This window comes from Tursiops truncatus, chromosome 8, assembly GCF_011762595.2.
Source record: "Tursiops truncatus isolate mTurTru1 chromosome 8, mTurTru1.mat.Y, whole genome shotgun sequence".
Classification (NCBI taxonomy): Eukaryota; Metazoa; Chordata; class Mammalia; order Artiodactyla; family Delphinidae; genus Tursiops; species Tursiops truncatus.
This window is the reverse complement of record NC_047041.1, coordinates 95,649,824-95,670,302: the sequence shown is the minus strand read 5'-3', so window position 1 is coordinate 95,670,302 and position 20,479 is coordinate 95,649,824. Positions and strand designations below refer to the sequence as shown.

The 20,479-nt window shown below is 42.4% G+C and overlaps 1 protein-coding gene across 4 annotated transcripts in view; it reads left to right on the top strand.

Moving 5' to 3' along the window:
* AGBL2 (AGBL carboxypeptidase 2) overlaps window positions 1-20,460 on the top strand; it is a 57,362-nt gene extending 36,902 nt beyond the window's left edge. For 3 of the 4 annotated variants that reach the window (XM_019948430.3, XM_019948427.3, XM_019948426.3), the window contains 4 exons: window positions 1,600-1,725; window positions 2,233-2,340; window positions 4,380-4,463; window positions 6,008-20,460. In XM_019948430.3, the coding sequence (XP_019803989.1) occupies window positions 1,600-1,725; window positions 2,233-2,340; window positions 4,380-4,463; window positions 6,008-6,181 (492 nt within the window). In that variant the 3' untranslated portion in view covers window positions 6,182-20,460. The remainder of the gene's footprint in view (window positions 1-1,599; window positions 1,726-2,232; window positions 2,341-4,379; window positions 4,464-6,007) is intronic. The other variant, XM_019948431.3, reaches the window with a different exon arrangement.
* The last annotated feature ends 19 nt before the right edge of the window (window positions 20,461-20,479 follow it).

Below are 20,479 nucleotides of genomic sequence, written 5' to 3'. Positions count from 1 at the left end.
CAGTAACATCCTAACTGGTTACCCTGCCCTGGAGTCTTTCATTTTGTCCTTTATAACTTTCTTTTTTAAATCTAGGGGGGAAACATGCGAGAACTTCATATTTATTCCAAAATTAATTAAAAGTGGGGAAAAAAAGTTTAACTAAAAGTGAAACCCACGTTAAGAGATAGAGGTTGTTAGAAATGACCCAGAATTTCCCTGGTGGCGCCGTGGTTAAGAATCTACCTGCCAATGCAGGGGACACGGGTTCGATCCCTGGTCTGGGAAGATCCCATATGCTGGGGAGCAACTAAGCCCCTGTGCCACAACTACTGAGCCCGTGTGCCACAACTACTGAAGCCCGCTGCCTAGAGCCCGTGCTGTACAACAAGAGAAGCCACCATAATGAGAAGCCCGCGCACCGCAACGAAGAGTAGCCCCTGCTCGCCACAACTAGAGAAAGACTGCGCACACGCAGCAACAAAGACCCAACGCAACCAAAAATAAATAAATAAAATATAAACAAAATTAAAAAAAAAATGACCCATACTTTTTTTTTAAAATAAATTTATTTATTTATTTTTGGCTGCACAGGGGCTTTTCTCTAGTTGCGGCGAGCAGGGGCTCCTCTTCGTTGCAGTGTGCGGGCTTCTCATTACGGTGGCTTCTCGTTGTACAGCACGGGCTCTAGGCACACGGGCTTCAGTAGTTGTGGCATGCGGGCTCAGTAGTTGTGGCTCACGGGCTCTAGAGCACAGTAGTCGTGGCACACGGGCTGAGTTGTTCCACGGCATGTAGGATCTTCCCAGACCAGGGCTCAAACCTGTGTCCCCTGCACTGGGAGGCAAATTGTTAACCACTGCGCCACCAGGGGAGTCCCACAAATGAGCCATACTTTTTAAAAAATGTTTGTTTACATGGTCTTAGGTAGTTTTTTTATATTTCCATATATTAAGTAATTTTTCTTCTGCCCCATCTATTAACAGACTTGTTTTTCACATAGATGGTATAAGAGCTTTAGAAACAGCAAAAGGTTTGTTGTGGTTCACTGGGCACCTGATTTCCTAGTTGCATTAAGAAGTATTTCATCATAGGGTGAGTTTAAGGCTGTGTCAGAAGGAACCAGCCATATCAGACTGGACCCTACAGTTTCTTCAGCTGGATTTACAGCAGCTTCAGAAGCTTCACCACACCATAGGTACCTGGAAAATTAGTCCTGAGCTTCATTTGCTTAATTATTGAAGCCACCCTATGGTCACAACCAAACTTTATCTGTTAAGCACACATCTAATAATCAGTATTATCTGTACCTGCCAATATTGCCATAAGTAATGTGCTTTCAAATTTTATATCACAGATTTTGTTTATTGGTATAGGTGCCCCTTTGGCAGTATATCTATAATAGGGGGATCTGGACAGTGTTAAGTGGGGAGGGGTCTCTGGTAATGAGGTAACTGAACTGTTTTTTGATTCTCCAAACCAACAACAGTTCAACACTGTGAGGGCACACATACTGGGTTAGCCATTGCGTCTTGAGTGTTGTGTGAAAAGAGTGCTACATGTGGGTGGGCGTACCACTGGAATCCTCAATGGCTAATTTCTCTGTACTTTCTGGAATAGTTGAATCAGAAGAAGAAGATGTATAAGAAGAAAAAAAGGAAGCCACTTCAGTCTAGGAAACAGCGAAACAAACAGTATCAGAAAAGTAATTTGATGCAGGAGACAAAGTTAACAGAAGATGCCCCCGTAAGAAAGCTCTGTTGCCTACTTCTACTGTCCAGTTAGAGTTTTCTACAGAGGGAGCAGGACAAAGAGTTAAGGTTTACTCTAAACCAGAAAGGGAATGGGAAATGGGGCAGGGGGAAGTTTTCTATTTGGATTTCAGAACTCTCCCATGGGTCCTCTGGATATCCCTAAGCAGATTTCAGCTTAGCGCACTAATCCTCCACTACACTCTAGCATAGCAAGTCTGGGTTTCCAAGTCTGGATTTCCAGAGGAAGGAGATGGTAATGGAAAAGTGGTGGCTAGAACTAGACCAGAGATTCCAGGTGGCTGAGAATTCAGGCCTGGTCCAGGCTAAGGACACTTGGATACCTCCTTCCTGCCTGCCACGCCCACACCATACCCCCTGCTTTCTAAAGATGAAAACGCTTTCAGAGGTGGGAGTTTTACTCTTGGGTGAATTGGGTCAATTATGAGTTGATTAATTGTAATAGAGCAACTGAAAAATATTCTCTTTGCAATCCTTCTAGGAAGGGGCAGGGTTTGCTTCTACTCTGCAAAAGCAGCCTGCTTTTTTCAAAAATTCAGAGAATACCAGTTCTTCAATGATGAAAAATGAAAAACCAAGGTTGAATGAGGTAGTATTTTTGCTTGACCTTTGTGTTTTTTTACTCACTCATGGAAAATTTATTAAAAACCTTTTTTTTGGTAATATGGTTAAAGTGTACAACATGATGATTTGAGATATATATATATATATATATATATACACATTGAGAAAGGATTGTCACTATTTAGTTAATTAACACAACCTTCACCTCAAACAAATATTCACTTTTTTTTTTTTTTTTTTTTTGCTGAGAACTCTTAAGTCCTACTCTGTTAGCAAATTTAAATTATACAACACAGTACTGTCAACTATAGGCACCATTCTATACATGGTAACCTTCACACCTCATTCATTTCGTAACTGAAAGTTTGTATCCTTTTACCACCCTCTCCCTATTTTCCCCAATCCCAAGCACCTGGCAGCCACCGTTCTACTCTCTGTTTCTATGAGTTTGGATTTTTATTTTAGATTCCACGTATAAGTGATACCATGCAGCATTTGTCTTTGTCTGGCTCATTTCACTTAGCATAATGCCCTCCACCCATGTGCATATGTTTTGTTGCAAATGGCAGGATTTCCTTCCTTTTTAAGGCTGGATTATATTGTTTGCAAGTATTTTCTCCCATTCGATAGGTTATCTTTTCATTTTATTGATTGTTTCCTTTGTTGTGCAGAAGCTTTTCCGTTTTAGTCTCACTTGTTTATTTTTGCTTTTATCGTCTTTGCTTTTGATGTCAAATCCAAAAAATCATTGCCAATGTCAAGAACTTTACCCCCTATGGTTTCTTCTAAAAGTTTTACAGTTTGGGATCTTGCATTTAAATTTTTAATCCATTTTGGGTTGACTTTTGTGTATGGTATAAGACGGGGTACAGTTGAATTCTTTTGCACATGTGGATATCTAGTTTTCCTAGCACCATTTATTAAGGATACAGTCTTTTCCCCCACTGGTTATTTTTGGCTCCTGTGTTGAAAATTAATTGACTGTATATGCATGAGTTTATTTCTGGGCTCTCTATTCTGTTCCATTCTTGACTTTTTGTCACACAGAGTCTCTGATTTTTCCAATTAGTACGTCTCTCTCAGAGGGTGAAGAGTGCAATAGCCCTCTGTCACTCTTACTGTCAGTACCACTGGGAGCAGGGGAACATTAAAATTGGTGGGGACACTGACACTGCTTTGGATTAGACACCACTGAAGTCTGATATCCCGTATTGGTGAATTGTGATTTTATACCCAAAACATAAGAGCTGGCTGCTTTAACCATCCATCCATCCATTCAGCAAATTGTATTGTGTAACTACTACACGCCAGGCTGTCTACTGGATGCTGGGAGTGCAACATTGAACAAAACACTATCCCTGCCTCGGGGACCTTAGGGTCTGCTGGGTATTTTAACAAGTAAGCAGGAAGCCACATACAGAGTAGGATGCAGTAGGAAACAGAGGAGACAAGTTCACCCAACTTTTAGTACTTTGGAGTGTGGCTATAAAATCCTTGATTCTTTTATGTATAAAAATAGGTTTGGGTACAATAGTAGCCAAATAGGGTGCATGAGGCCCTCCTCGTGTGGAATGCTGCCCTGTGGTTAGGGATGATAGAATAAGGTCCCACCGCATTACACGGAGGAGCCCGCACAAAGCACAGCCGTCTCTGTTCAGTATTGAGGGCCATTCGGTGTCTAGTGTAATAATGGCAAGAGCACAAGCTATGGGGTCTGTCTTGAGTTCAAATTCCATCCCCACTATGTAGTTTTCCGTGAGTTACTTAACCACTCAGGGGCTCAGTTGCTGCATCTAAAATGTTGGGGTAATAATATCTACACATAAGGTTGTTGAGAATATTCAATGTGAAACCGTGTGTGACGTGCCTGGCATATGGTAGGCATTCAATAAGTATTAGTTTCCTTCTTTTCTTCAAATTACTATTTGTTTGTGTTCTGCCTCTCTTTTCATATTAGAGTATCATAATGAATCAACATGCATGAATAAAAATTACTCTGTGTGTTTTCTATAATCACACTTGTCCAAGTGGAAAATTTAGTGAGAATGTGTTCATTTATTTTAGTTAAATGGAAGAGACAAAGGCACCTCCCTGGGCCCATCAAAAATGACCACCTTGATTTTGACTAAGAATAAAGAGAGAATGCAGGTATTTCACCTAATATATGTATATATATGCCAGCAATTAATTTATTTTTCAAATGTATTATGTGATTTGGAGGGGTGGTGATCTGCAGTCCACACAGTATCACCTCCTTGGATTTGTTCTGCTGAGGTGAACATCTAACATAGTCTGCACTCTCAGGCTACAAAACACCTGACCAGCCAGGGGCATTGCCCACAAAGTACTGCAGGATAGAGGAAGCCCACCCAGGGCTGAAAGCTTGCCGCGGAGAATTTAGTTTCATTTCAATGAACATTTGTTAGGCAGCTGTTATTTTGTAAATCCATGGCAACATTTCAGGTACAAAGTGATGGTGAACGCAGTGGTTCTGAACCCTAGGAGGTGTTAACAAACCAGGGTGCCACCATCAGTTGTGAGGGGTGTTTCACATCCACTGTTACAGTGATGGTTCGGTACCGAGGTTTGTGAACGATTTGCTTTTTTAAAATAATAAGTTAGAATGAATTCCTATTTATCCCTATAATAACATCTCTCTTGCTCCTTTGCACTTGCATATTCTTTCCTGAGAGGGAGGAAAAAGAAGTAAAGAAACAGCTGGTGAGCTGTGGTTTCAAATAGCCCTGATTGTGTCTGCGGGAAAGTGCTGTTCACCTGTGTCCGGGTGGAGCAAAGATTGAGGACCACTGGATTACTGTAGGTGCACTAGGTATAGAATAGATGATTCTCTCAAGGTGAAGTCCCTGCCGTCTTCCCAAGTCTGCTGCTTGGCAAGTCTCAAAATGATGCTCTCATTTACCCGTCAGTATTTTACGGAAGACCTACTATGTGTGGGGCCCTTTGAAGACTGTATGACATGAGCCCTCCCTTAAGGCCGTGATCCGCTAGGAGGGGTAACAAGATAGATAGTCCAACCACCATGATATAACAGAAACAGAGCAGTGAAAAGAGAGATGTAGGTAAAGTCAAATCAAAGAGGATTCTGTCCTGACACACTGATAAGTGATGACTGTCCTCTTTCCTCATACAGCATCCACTGCAGGGTGTCTGTGGGTGGCTAAAACCATATCCTACCACTGAAACGTGCAAGCTAGGCTGTAACATGTAACCAGGGATTCAGTTGGACACAATGTAGTAGACGAATGCCATCCAAACCTTTACTTTTACTTCATTTTCTTTAAATTTCTAATTTAATGTTTCTGTAACAGAGATGTAGGCATTTAAATTCCGTGGCAGGTCAGATAAGCAGAGTTTAAAAAATGGGACAGTCTCCCAGCTTGTAAAGTAAACTCTTCTCTTCCTTTGCGTTATGTTTCTAGACAGCTTATAAAATGCAGTCCCTAAACTTCTCAGGGCAATTAAAATATTGCCCATGGACCTTTCTTTGGCTATCAGAGGGACTAGGACAAATGCTTGATTGGTGCCTGCCCTGTAACAACGCCAGCTACTTTGGTATTTGAGGGGAAATGCAAATACTTCTCACTGACTCCTGCGAAACCAGCACCAACCCTAACTATAACTTCAGGAATTGCAGCATCAAGTGGTTCACCTTTTATGTCTTGTTTGCACAGAGAGAGAAGCCAGGATTTACAGTATCATGCTCTCCAAAGAGAAACACAAACCCCAGCCAAGAGCCAGCTCCAGATACGAAGCCAAACTGGTCCAGGAACAGATATCCTGCCACAAAGGGAGGCCGTACGACTGCGGTGGTATACCCATCCTTGCACATATACACCTACCCATAGGGTGCCTGGGCCATGCCACACAGGCGCTTCCTTGCTGTGTTTTGGGTTAGACACATTTTGTAACGAAGGGATTTGTATGCTAGGGAATTACGTTCATTTGTGGTATTCTGTGTTGTGTGTTCATCATGCACTGTCCTCACCCCAGGTGCTTACACTGTGTTCATGCTCTCAAGATGCATACCTCACAAACTAAATTATTTTTTCATAAAATGAAATTTTATTGTGATGTATCCAAAAGCTTCCCTTATCAGAAATTGAAGTGTGTACTCGTGAAACTACAACACAGATATACCTCAGTTTAACCAATAGATATTCTCTCTAAAATTATGTGCAAATCAATTTTAAAAGTGCAAACTCTGTTTTAAACGTATTCTGGGAGTTTACTATGTTAAAAGTCTTGTGTCAAAGCTTTCTAGTGTTCAATGATTAGTCTGACTGGGGTATATCAGGTTTGCTCAGGGTGAGGTGTTCCCACATAGAGAAAACAACTCATGTACTACCTGGAAGTCAATGTTGCATATATTATGTTCAGCATTGTTATGTGAGTTTTTTAACCCATTGATTAAAATTCTTTCTCTCCCACAAATTGTTCCCTTTGATTGGTTAACTGCATAATCTTGTGTGAATAGATACTTTAGATTTTCTATCCCTCGCAAGCACCAAGCACCATCTGCTGGCTACAGCCTGCATGTCAACGTGCAGGAGTCACGTTAAACAAGGGTCACTCCAGTTCATGCCAGGCCTCCTGTTTTGACTTTACCTGCTTCCTTTCACATTGGATTGAAAGTTTCCTAGTACGTTTTTTGTCATCACTTTTAAACTCTTTCAGCCACCACCACTACCTAGATGACTAGAGATTAGAACCAAATGGCAACACATGTTATTATAATCCCAGTGTCTGTGTCTTTTTTTTTTTAATTAATAGACTTTATTTTGAGAACAGTTCTAGGTTTACAAAGAAATTGAGGAAATAGTACAGAGAGTTCCCATATACTGCCCACCTCTCCCCACACACATTGTGTGTGGGGGGTTTTTTTGTTTTTGTTTTTGTTTTTAATTTATTTATCTATTTATTTTTGGCTGTGTTGGGTCTTCGTTGCTGCATGAGGGCTCTCTTTAGTTGTGGCAAGCAGGGGCTCCTCTTCGTTGCGGTGAGCGGGCTTCTCACTGTGGTGCCTTCTCTTGTTGCGGAGCATGGGCTCTAGGCGCGTGGGCTTCAGTAGTTGTGGCACGTGGGCTTAGTAGTTGTGGCTCACGGGCTCTAGAGCACAGGCTCAGTAGTTGTGGCACACAGGCTTAGTTGCTCCGCAGCATGTGGGAGCCTCCCAGACCAGGGCTTGAACCCGTGTCCCCTGCATTGGCAAGTGGATTCTTAACCACTGCGCCACCAGGGAAGCTCTGTGTATGTGTTTTTAAAGGGAATATCTGCCCATGCTCTTTACATAGGAGTTTGCAAATGGCCTTCTTCTATTCCACATCTTACACCCTACAACTATTAGTCAACATTTTAAGTATCTAGAAATCACCCAGCCAAAACCCCACTTTTTGTTCCTAAAAGGATATCTTTAAAGGGCAAGTCCCAAAACAAACCACTGAGAGCAAGCCTTGTTTGAAAGTTGTTTAGAAATACTTGGTTTTTGCTCCAAATAATTTTGGAAGAAGTTTATTAAAAGCACCCCAGTATGATATTTTTGGAATAAAAAACTAGAATACATGATCAGATTTTTTTAAGTGCTTTTTGAGAGTGAAAAGCTTCCTGAGAGCTGCGGTTTGGCTGCTAAGATATCAAAGGGGCAAAAAGGAGAGAATCCTATGCAATCCAGGCACAGCCTCCACATCCAGTAATTGCCAAAAGGCCATGGCAGTTCAGTGTTGGGCCCTGCCCAGCTCACAGTCAGTCCTGTAAAGTAGTAGCTATTTGTTTTCTTTAGAAAAGAGGGGCAAGTTTGCCTGCTTAGATTAAGAGAAAGTGCCCCGCAGGGCATTTACGTGCTACAGCATCTAAGCCAATATGCCTATCATTTCTCATTGTGCTTTTTTTTTTAAACATATCTTTTTAAAATAAATTTATTTACTTATTTATTTTTGGCTGCGCTGGGTCTTCGTCGCTGTGCGCTGGCTTTATCTAGTTGCGGCGAGTGGTCTTCGTTGTGGTGCGCGGGCTTCTCATTGCGGTGGCTTCTCTTGTTGCGGAGCACGGGCTCTAGGCGCACGGGCTTCAGCAGTTGTGGCACATGGGCTCAGTAGTTGTGGCTCACAGGCTCTAGAGCACAGGCTCAGTAGTTGTGGTGCACAACTATAGAGAGAAATAATGCTATGTGAAAATTCCAACTTCCTGCTGGCACTCCTACCCTAAGACATGGGCTCTTCCCCCAAATTCATCAGTCAGAAAGAGTGCACTCAGCAGTGACTTAGGAACTAAGGAGAATGCAGTGATGTGTCAGACTCCATTCCTGTGCTTAAAGCCCAGGTGGGAACAGACTAGTGAATCAAAGCAAGCCCGTCAGTAAGGCCCTCTGCTATAGCTTTAGAACGTTGTCATGGGTTAAAGAGAGCCACCAACTGAAATGTGAAATACCTGGGTTTGAATCCCACCCAGACTCGGTGGTGGTGGGTGCAGTTGCTTAACAGCTCTGGACCTTCGTTCTCTGACCTGAAAAGTGAAGTGACTGTCCAGGTGAAGTGATCTCTAAGGCCCTTTCATTTTTACAAAATCACATTGGTTTGAATACTTCCCCCAGCTGTTGATCATGGATTGCAGTAAGATGCCTAGAACAGCTTCCCTCTTGGGCCTGAACCAGCTAGGTCCTGTCACCCAGCCTCTGGTCCTCGGGGAAACAAAGCCACTTTGGTGGCTCTAAGTACAGTCCCCTCCCCTCTCGGCCCCTCCAAGCTTGGCACAAGCCATCTCTCCCCCCGGCCCCCTGAACCGTTGGATTCAGTGACCAGAAATCACTTCAGTAAACCCCTTCTCAGCTGAGCTCAAACTCCAGCCACTCCCCTTTCTTCCTCTTGGCTTCACTTCCTCCCCCATTCAGCCCAGACTCCAGGGTGCATTACATCAACCCCTTCCCTGCCAGCACCCCGGACTCCTCACCCTCTGTGCTTCTGCCACATCCACCTGGTAGTTCCCCAACTTTGGCTCCTTCCAGCCATCCCGACCATCTGTCTTCTCCACTCCTACACCCAGGCTGCCAAGATGGCTGCAGGAAAACCTGTCCTTGAGCAAACCGGGGCCACCGCTCACGTGTCTCCTCCAGCCTCAGAAATGTATCCTCTGCTCCTGAAATGGAAGTTCTCTCACCCTTCCTTCTCCGTGGCTATTTTACACCTCCTCCCTTTGCTCAAGTCCCCTGCTTCCCTCCCAGCAAACAACCTCGTTAGGACGAAGTGGTTAAGAAGCTAGGCTCTGGTGGGGTGGGGTAGGGAGAAAACTACAAACAAATTCTGAACTCTTTTTAGTAGGTTTGTTTATGGAATTGTATTGGCAAAATGATTCTGAAACTATTTTAGGTGTCTTACATGATTGGGCAAATGAGTAAATGTGTTGATGTTGTTAAGAGCCAGGGTTCTCACTCTGGAAGAAGAAACATACAAATATTTAATGGAGGGAAACAAGAAAAAACCCGTGGAAGTGGATTGGAATTGGAGATATCAGTGTGCACTCATGATTTCTAAAGTACGTATAGGTATGTATATTCACATGTATATATATTCAGCTCTGTCTGCTAAGAGGGCCTAAAATCCAACACACCCCGTTAGCAATAAGCATATTTTGCACTGAGATCTTGTACTCTCATACCGTTCCCCTCTGAAAGGAATCAGCGTTCGTTAGAGAAATGGCTGCTTCCAGGGCTGGTACATTGCAAATATGCGATGAGCAGCCTGGAACATTTTGTCATGCCAAAAAGTAAGAAAGTACTTTAAAAAAAAAATTAGTAGTAGGCATTTCATAGGACAAAGGAGCCAGCTTGAAGGAGCTGCCACCAGCCAAAGCTGGGATATTAGGTACCAAAATGATTAAGGACATTCATAAATTATAACCCATTGAAAAAATTAGGAATCAGTGAGTTCATATTAATGAGAAAGGGAGAGAGAGAGAGAGAAGAGAAAGAAAGTAGAATGAATGCTGAGTGTCAAATGGTGAATGCAGAGGGAGTGCTGGAGTTGGGATCAACATTTTGCAACCACCATAGTAAAGTGGATCAGGCAAGAATCACCAATGGAGGCTAAATTTAGAAGGACATATGAGGAGCGGGATATTTGCATGGGTTCAAAGTGTCTCCACTCAGATTGCTTACTCGCTGTAAAGGAAAAAGTAGTTAACTATGTGATGAAGAAATTGGACAACATCTTGACTGAGTGACCACTGAGGGGTGGATTGACATCATGTAATTCTGATGCGACGCCTGGGAACACATCACGTATGTAGTATTCTGGCTGGAAATACATACCCTGAATCTAATCATGAAACATGAGACAAAGGCAAAATAAGGAACGTTCTACCCAAAACAAAAATCTTGACTCTGGCATCAGAATGTCTGGGTTCAAATGCTGGCTTTACTGGGTTTATGACCTTAGGCAAGTTACTCTCTCAAAGACTCAACTTCCTCATCTGTGAAATGGGAACACTAGCAGGACCCACCTTTCAGCGTTGCTGGGGGTGCTGGATGAGAGAATGCATATAAGGCACTTATCAGAGTACCCTACACGCAAAAGGCTCTCAGGAATGGTTAGCGGCCATTACTCTTGTCCACCCTGCCTTCCTTTCCTTTGTTTTTAGAGAAAAAAGTGCCCAGTTTCAGGTTTAAGGCTAACCTCTCCACCTATGTTTCAATTCCATCTCCCCAACTTTTCTCAAACTTTCTGCTTTGCTTTATTCCCTCTTCTGTATTTCTCTCTCTCTACCGGCAACTTCCCTGTAGCCCAAAAACATGCCAAGCCCTTCCCATCTTTAAAGAAAAGACAATACCTCTGTCACGTCCTGCAAAGTTTCCATTCCTTGCTGTCTCCACTCCCCACCTTCTAAAAGTTCTCACCTCCCATTTTTTGTAGGCCCACGATGTGTCAAGAGCTTTACCTTTACATGGGAGATATATACTATGCCCCTGTTTCACAGATGAGAAAAGTTGGTCTCCCCAAGGATTTGAACCTAGATCTGCCTCAGTCTCGAATTGTCCAGTTGGCAGCCACAAACCACAGGTGGCCATGGAGCATTTGAAATGGGGCTGGTCCAGACTGAGATGTGAATACGTATCAGATTTCAAGGACTTAGTACCAAAAAAAGACTTGTAAAAATCTCATTAATATTTTTATATTGATTACATGTTGAAATAATATTTTGGGTGAAATATATTATTAATTAATTTTACCTGTTTCTTTTTATTTTTAAAATTTTTTTATTGGCTGCGCTACGCGGCTTGCAGGATCTTAGTTCCCCGACCAGGGACTGAACCCAAGCCCTCAGCAGTGAAAGCGCTGAAAGCAAAGAGTCCTGACCACTGGACCACCAAGGGAATTCCCTCTTTTCACTTTTTTAATGTAGCTACTAAAAATATTGAAATTATGTATTGTGGCCAGCATTATATCTCTATTGGACAGCCTGGTTCTAGAATATTCATCTCACAACGCAACATGGCCTCTTGTCTCCTGAGACACCACTTATCTTAGCTCCCTGAATGTGTCCCAGGGCTTCTTCCTCTACATACCCTACATGGGTGATCTCCACCCATCCTTGATGCCTGTAAGCCATGATGACACTGCATCAGCCCCTCCTACACCCCCGACCCCTAGATCCAGCTGTCTCCCCTCCATCTCCACTTAGTTTCCCTCTGCACCTCAAAGGCAACATGTCCAAAATGGAATTTTTCAATTATCTTTTCCTTAAACAGGAGCCTCCCTCGTCTTCTCTCTCTCGATAGAAGCGCCACTGTTGTTACCATGTAACTCTGTACCTCCACACTCATCAGGTGCCAGTGACTCTACCTCCTAAGTAAATCCACAGACTTCTCTCTACCCACTTAGTTCAAGTTGTCATCGTCCTCCTAAACTGTTAGATCTGGTCTTCCAGCTGACCTTTCTTTGGCAGAGCGGCCAAGATGAGCCCATTACAAGGCCAATCTGATCACGTTCGTCACCTTGCAGGGGCCCATCTCTGATAGGGCCCTGTTGCTGCCTCAGCCTCCAGCTCTGACTCCCTGTGAATCTGGAACATTAACTGCCCCTCCCAGCTCCCTCCCACACCCCCCACCTCATTACTTAGCAAACACCTGCCACCTTTCAAGACTCAGCCCAAATAGTAGCCCACTCTGCAAAACTGTTCTAGGTGCCATTTCCTGGGCAGGGCTCACCAGTCCTTCCTTTGCCTCCTGGAGACTTTGACCTCAGCACCTGAAACACTTCAGTGCACCAATTTGTTTACTCAGCTGCCTGCGGTCTCTTAGTTGTGGCATGCGAACTCTTAGTTGCAGCATGCATGTGGGATCTAGTTCCCCGACCAGGGATCGAACCCAGGCCCCCTGCATTGAGAGCTCGGAGTCTTACCCACTGGACCACCAGGGAAGTCTCCCAACTGCCTTTCCTAACTAGGATGATTTCAACCACAGTCCACAGGAGGAAAAACAAAATTCAAACAAAACACAGTTACTGCTTCATACAAATAAGAAGTCCAGATGTAGGGCAGCTCCAAGACTGCTTAATTTATTTAGCAGCTCACTGGCATCATCAAAGATTCAGGCCTTATCATCTTCCATCTCTGTCACCTTCGGTGCCAACTTTGTCCTCAAAGTGAACTCTGCTCTGTTAGTTGTACGGCTGTAGCAGACCCAGGCAACCACCAGATCCAACAACACCCAGTGAAAGAACATCTGTTCCTATGTGTCTTTTATTCTTCTTCTTCTTTTTAAAAATAACCTTTTTTAAAATAATAACCTTTTTATTTTGGAATAATTTTTCATTTACAGAAAAGTTAATATGACAGAGTTCCCATATACCCCTCACTCAGTTTCGGTTTCCCCTAATGCTATCATACATCACAACCAACAAAACATTGGTACATTGCTATGAACTGAACTCCAGACTTCATTGGAATTTCACCAGTTTTCCCTTTAATGTCCTTTTTCTATACCAGGATCCAATCCAGACATCACATTGCTTTTCGCTGTCATGTCTCTTTGGTATCCTCTGGTCTGTGATGATTTCCCAGTCTTTCCTTATTTTTCATGATTTTGACAGTTTTGAAGAGCACCGGTTAGGTATTTTGTAGAATAGTCCTCAAATTGGGCTTATGATTTGATTGGTGTTATGGGTTTTTGGAAAGAATGTCACAGAGGCCAAATGCCCTTCTCATCGTATTGTATCAGGAGCCCTTGTCTGCATGACATCACCGGTGATGGCTAGGAAAGCCTTTCCAAAAGCCCTGGAAAGGATTTCCCCTCATGCCTTTTACTATTGTAAAACAATACAGGTTTATTATAGAAAATTAGAGAATCAGCTAAGCAAAAATAAGGAAATAAAAACACAATATTGCTATCACCAGAGATGATCATAGTTAACAAATTACTTTTAATCTTTTCAGATCTTTTTCTTTTTTAAAAAATGAATTTTCGTTAAATGAGGTCACATTGTATACATTGCTTTACAACCTACTTTTTTTTTTTTTTTTTTTTTTTGCAGTACGCGGGCCTCTCACTGTTGTGGCCTCTCCCGTTGCAGAGCACAGGCTCTGGACGTGCAGGCTCAGTGGCCATGGCTCATGGGCCCATCTGCTCCACGGCATGTGGGATCTTCCCGGATCGGGGCACGAACCCGTGTCCCCTGCATCGGCAGGCGGACTCTCAACCACTGCGCCACCAGGGAAGCCCTACAACCTACTTTTATTAACAGTCCTCACCTTTCATATAAGTTTTTATTTTTGAATTATATAAATAGAATATTCAAAACATAGTATTAAATTGTAAAACAAAGACATAATTCAATCTACCAGCATTTAAAAATCTGCATATTAAAAGATCACACCTTCTCTCAGAAAAATTAACAATAACAACAAAAATAAACTGCACTAAGACATGCCTTCATAAAGGTATTGAAATTCAAGGTGAAATTAAGGCATCCAGGCAAAAAGATTAAAATCTTTAACATGCATATAGTGAAGGAATGTATTTTCCATGATCCTTTTTTTAAAAAAAATTTATTTAGTTATTAATTTTTGGCTGTGTTGGGTCTTTGTTGCTGTGCGCGGGCTTTCTCTAGTTGCGGTGAGCAGGGGCTACTCTTTGTTGTGGTGCGTGGGCTTCTCACTGCGGGGGCTTCTCTTGTTGCGGAGCACCGGCTCTAGGCGCACGGGCTTCAGTAGTTGTGGCTCACAGGCTCTAGAGCACAGGCTCAGTAGTTGTGGCTCTTGGGCTTAGTTGCTCCATGGCATGTGGGATTTTCCCGGACCAGGAACCCGTGTCCCCTGCATTGGCAGGCAGATTGTTTTTTTTTTCTTTTTTTAAAAAAATTTATTTATTTATTTATTTGTTTGTTTTTATTTTTGGCTGTGTTGGGTCTTCGTTGCTGTGCGCGGGACCCCTCTAGTTGTGGCGAGCGGGGGCCACCCTTCGCTGCAGTGCGCGGACTTCCCATTGTCATGGCTTCTTTTGTTGCAGAGCACGGGCTCTAGGCGCGCGGGCCTCAGCAGTTGTGGTGCACGGTCTCAGTTGCTCCGCGGCATGTGGGATCTTCCCGGGCCAGGGCTCGAACCCATGTCCCCTGCATTGGCAGGCAGATTCTTAACCACTGAGCCACCAGGGAAGCCCGGCAGGCGGATTCTTAACCACTGCACCACCAGGGAAGTACCCTATGATCCTTTTTTTAAAAATCTACTAGAAAATGAACTTTAGTCAACCGAGGGATGAATGGAGACAACCTCACCAAAAGGACTCATAGAGAATATGAAAGCCATTTTATTTTATTCTAATCTTAGGACTTTTAAAAATGTGAATGTCTTGGGCTTCCCTGGTGACGCAGGGGTTGGGGGTCCGCCTGCCAATGCGGAGGATGCGGGTTCGTGCCCCTGTCCGGGAAAATCCCACATGCCGCGGAGCGGCTGGGCCCGTGAGCCATGGCCGCTGAGCCTGCGCGTCCGGAGCCTGTGCTCTGCAGCGGGAGGGGCCACAGCAGTGAGAGGCCCGCGTACCGCAAAAAAAAAAAAAAAAAAAAAGTGAATGTCTTTTATTATAAAATGGAATGAAAATATCAACCTAGCAATATGTTTTTTGGCCAGGTGGCTTGTAGGATCTTAGTTCCCCAACCAGGGACTGAACCCACACCCTCCGCAGTGAAAGTGCAGAGTCCTAACCACTGGACTGCCAAGGAATTCCCAAACCTGCAATATGTTAATTACATTTATAATAATAGTTGAGAAAGAGGAGTAAAGGTGAAAAGTAGTGTGAGTGTGATGATGCTGATTTCATAAAAAGATATGTAAAGCTGATAAATCAAGTAATAAGTATATTTAAAGTTATAAATATGAACACTTAGACATACCATGTGTGAACACTGTGAAATACAAGAATACAATTAACTGGAACCTGGAAGGCAGGAAGATGATGGAGATAGGGAAGGGAAAGAAGTGAATAAAAATTTATTTCAACAGTGCTCAGAGTATGGACTGAATAGATACTGCCTAATAAAGAGAGAATAAGGTATATAAGTTGTGGTCACCGAAATAGCCACTATATATACAACAGAAACCTTTCAAATATACCTACACACACTCAAAAAGAAATAGTTCATATCATAAAATCTTATTTTTAAGCTATCAACAAAAAACTATTTTTAAAGTTGTAAACACTTTTTTTAATGTTGGAAAAAAATTTTAAAGCATAATAACAAAACTATGACCAAAAGTATTTGTCATATCAAGAAATGTAAATTGGCTGAATTCATCTATTAAAAGAAAATTTCAATCCCTGAATCTGATCAGCAGTTGGTTGAATCCACGGATGCGGACCCCATGGACACAGTGGAATGACTCGATTTTCAGGTTGAATCACAAAACAAAACCCACCAAGTATATGGCATATAAAACAGACACCTAAAATGAAGTAACCAAGAAAGATTAAAACTGAAAGAAAGGGGGAATTCCCTGAAAGTCCGGTGGTTAGGACTCGGTGGGTGTGGACAAATAAAAAAAAAGAGAGAAAGATAGAAAGGGCAGACAAGCACTAAGTAAATGCACGCAGAAGGATATAAAGGACCATAGTCTAAGCATGAGATAAGGTAGAATTCAAGGCCAAAAGCATTTAACAAGACAAACTATCCGAAAGGGTGCAATATACAATGGAGCTCTAGTAGTTAACCAATTCTCTATACCAAATAACATGCTATCGACAATTATAAAGAGAAGACTACCGGAAATGCAAGAAGAATTAGACAGATACACATTAGTATTGCAGATTTTATTTCACTTTTCTTTGATCAAGTGGACAAAAACTAAAATACACACACACATACACACACAAAACATTTAAACCTGAAAAGAAAAATGTCCTTTGTGAATGCTCATGGAACACCCAAAAATCACTCCTATATTAAGTCACAAAGCAAATAAATCAATTTATAAATAAAATTTCAAAAAGTATAAATAGAAAAGTCAACATTCTCTGAACACAAAACAATAAAACTAGTAATGAATATTATCCGGGAGGTAAAACGAAAACTGCCACTAAGATAACAAAAAGTTCTCTCAAACAAATCTTTGGTCAAAGAAGAAATCAAACCCAAAATTCCTAACTATCGAAGAACATATTAGAAGCTATGAGCTAAAGCAGTGCTCAAAAGGAAATTCATACTTAAATGCTTGGTGGGGACGGGGGGGGACTCTTGCAGGCAGCACGGATTTGATCCCTTCGTCGGGGAACTAAGATCCTGCATGTTGCCCAGGGCAGCCAAAAAAAAAAGGATGATGTCCAATGCTTATGGTAATGAATACGAAAGGGTAACAATGAAAGAAGTAAGCCTCTATAGTAGGCGGAATTCTAAAGGTCTCCCCCAAGATTCCTGTCTGCTGCTTATTTAATCAAAACACTAATCTAGGTACTGCTATGAAAGGGTTTTGTAGATGGAATTAAGGTTATTAATCAGCTGACATTAAAATAGGGAGATTATTCTGGATTATCCAGGTAGGTCAATCTTAAAAGCAGAAGAGGGAAGTAGAAGACTTCATCAGAGAGATGGGGTAGAAGAAGAGGCAGGAGAGATTAGTAGGCAGGAGATCAGAGAAATTTGAAGCATGAGAAAGACTGGACCCACCACTGCCAGCTTATGAAGATGAAGTCAGGGAACTGTTAGCAGAGTCTCCAGAAGCTGAGAAAACTGGCCAGCAGACAACAAGGAAATGTCAACCTCAGTCCTATGACTATGTGGAACTGAACTTGAATTCTGCCAACAACCTGAAAGAGCCTGGAAGTAACTTCTCGCCCAAAGCTTCTAGGGGGCCAATGCCTTGATTTCAACCTTGTGGGACTCAGAGCTGGATATCAGCCACTCCTACTGGACTTCTGACCTGCAGAACTGTCAGATAATAAACTTGTATCTTTTTAAGCCACTAAATTTGTGGCAATTTATTATGGCAGCAATAGAAAACGAACACAGCATCTAACTTAAGAAGTTAGAACATGAGTGAAGTAAGTCAGACAAAGACAAATATCATATGATATCGCTTATATGTGGAATCTAAAAACATGGTACAAATGAACCTATTTACAAAACAGAAATAGAGTCACAAACGTAGAAAACAAACTTACGGTTACCAAGGGGGAAAGGCGAGGAAGGATAAATTGGGAGATTGGGATTGACATATACACACTACTATATATAAAATAGATAAGAACCTAGGGAATTCCCTGGTGGTGCAGTGGTTAAGAATCCTCCTGCCAAAGCAGGGGACACGGGTTCAATCCCTGGTCCAGGAAGATCACACGTGCCGCGGAGCAACTACACCCATGCACCACAACTACTGAGCCCGCGCTCTACAGCCCAAGAGCCACGACTATTGAGCCCTCATGCCACAACTACTGAAGTCCGCGTGCCTAGAGCCCATGCTCTGCAACAAGAGATGCCACGACAATAAGAAGCACGCACACCGCAACAGAGTAGCCCCCGCTCGCCGCAACTAGAGAAAGCCCACACGCAACAATGAAGACCCAACGCTGCCAAAAATAAATAAATAAATAAAATAAATTTCAAATAGATAAGAACCTACTGTATAGCACAGGGAACTCTACTCAATACTCTGTAATGACCTATATGGGGATAGAATCTACGAAGAGTAGATATAGGTATATGTATAACTGATTCACTTTGCTGTACAGCAGAAACTAACAACATTGTAAATCAACTATACTCCAATAAAAATTAATTTAAAAAAAAGAAGTTAGGGGCTTCCCTGGTGGCGCAGTGTTTGAGATTGTGCCTGCCGATGCAGGGGACACGGGTTCGTGCCCTGGTCCGGGAAGATCCCACATGCCGCAGAGCGGCTGGGCCCGTGAGCCATGGCCGCTGAGCCAGCGTGTCTGGAGCCTGTGCTCCGCAACGGGAGAGGCCACAACAGTGAGAGGCCCGCATACCGCAAAAAATAAATAAATAAATAGATAAATAAATAAGCTACAAGGATATATTGTACAACACAGGGAATATAGCCAATATTTTATAATAACTATAGAGTATAACCTTTAAAAATTGTGAATCACTATGTCGTACACTTGTAACATATCATATTGTACATAAACTACACTTCAAAAAAAAAATCAGGGACTTCCCTGGTGGCACAGTGATTAAGAATCCGCCTGCCAAGGCAGGGGACACGGGTTTGATACCTGGTCTGGGAAGATTCCACATGCCTCAGAGCAACTAAGCCTGTGTGCCACAACTACTGAGCCTGCGCTCTAGAGCCCACAAGCCACAACTACTGAAGCCCACGCACCCTGGATCCCATGCTCCGCAACAAGGGCAGCCAACGCAATGAGAAGCACATGCACCACAACAAAGAGTAGCTGCCACTCTCCGCAACTAGAGGAAGCCCGTGCACAGCAATCAAGACCCAATGCCGCCAAAAATTAATTAATTTTTTAAAAATCAGAAAAAAATGTCCCCTTGCTAAATGGTCTCTATGGTTAAATATCAAAATTTCTGGATTTAGTTAGAATCAACTTTTAAGTTTCTTTTAACTCTAAAAGCTACAATTTGGTATTATATTTCCATGTGCCAAGCTGGGTAGGCATATCATTTCATTCAATTCTCACAACAACAGTATGAAGTAGACATTACTATACTCATTTGTTTAAGGTTCAAAGAAGTCGTAGTTAATAATTGGTAGAGGTGAAATTTGGACCAGGTCAATTAGACTCCAAAGTCCAGGCTCCCTCCTGCTCTGTAAACTGCCTCTCTAGCACCATGCTGAGTCCAGGACAATATTAATTAAAACTAACATTTGTATTTCAATATACAGTTTTTAAAAATCTTATCAATTTATCAATTTCACTTAACGCTCAATAATAACCCTGAGAGGCAGGTAGTAGTGTAATCCTTAGATTTAGATACAAAAATTGAAAACTGAAGAAGAAAAAATGACTTCTGAATCATTTTGATACAAAAGAGAGCCAAGATTGAACTGCAAGTCTCCACTCTCAGTTTATTCTCTGCACCAGGCTCTGCCTAAGCGTTGATATAGAATGTGTGAGCTGGGACTGAAGGGTTGAAGACAGTGCCATTTTCTTTTTGCCTCTAATAACCTGTAGCCTGGTAATCACTTAAGTAATTTTTCATTTATGCAATAAATATTTATTGAGCACTTAGTATGTGCCAGGCACTGAACATACAAGGAACAAAGGCTGTCCCGGCTCCTGGATTCACGGGGTTTACATTCTGGTGGAGGAAACAAAAAGATAAATTTCAGACAATGATAAGTGTTGCAAGACTATGGAGTAGGAAATAAAGGGGAGGTAAGTTTAAATAGACGTCAGAGAAGGCGTTTCTGAGAAGTTGACATTAACTGAATGAATGAGTACATGTATAGCAACCCCCGATGGATTCATTTTTCAAACTTATCTAGTTTTGCTGGCCATTAGATTGTTTATGATTCTGATGGTGAATACTCTTTGGAGCTTATGTTGCTGATGCCAAAAGGGCAAGGGCAGAAGCAAAGAACATGGACGAATCCTTTCCAATTCATTTCACTCCTGTGACCTTGCCTTTGCCGTCAGGGTCACTCCCCACCGCCACGCCCATTCTTCTGCCCCCGGATGCTTCCAGCCT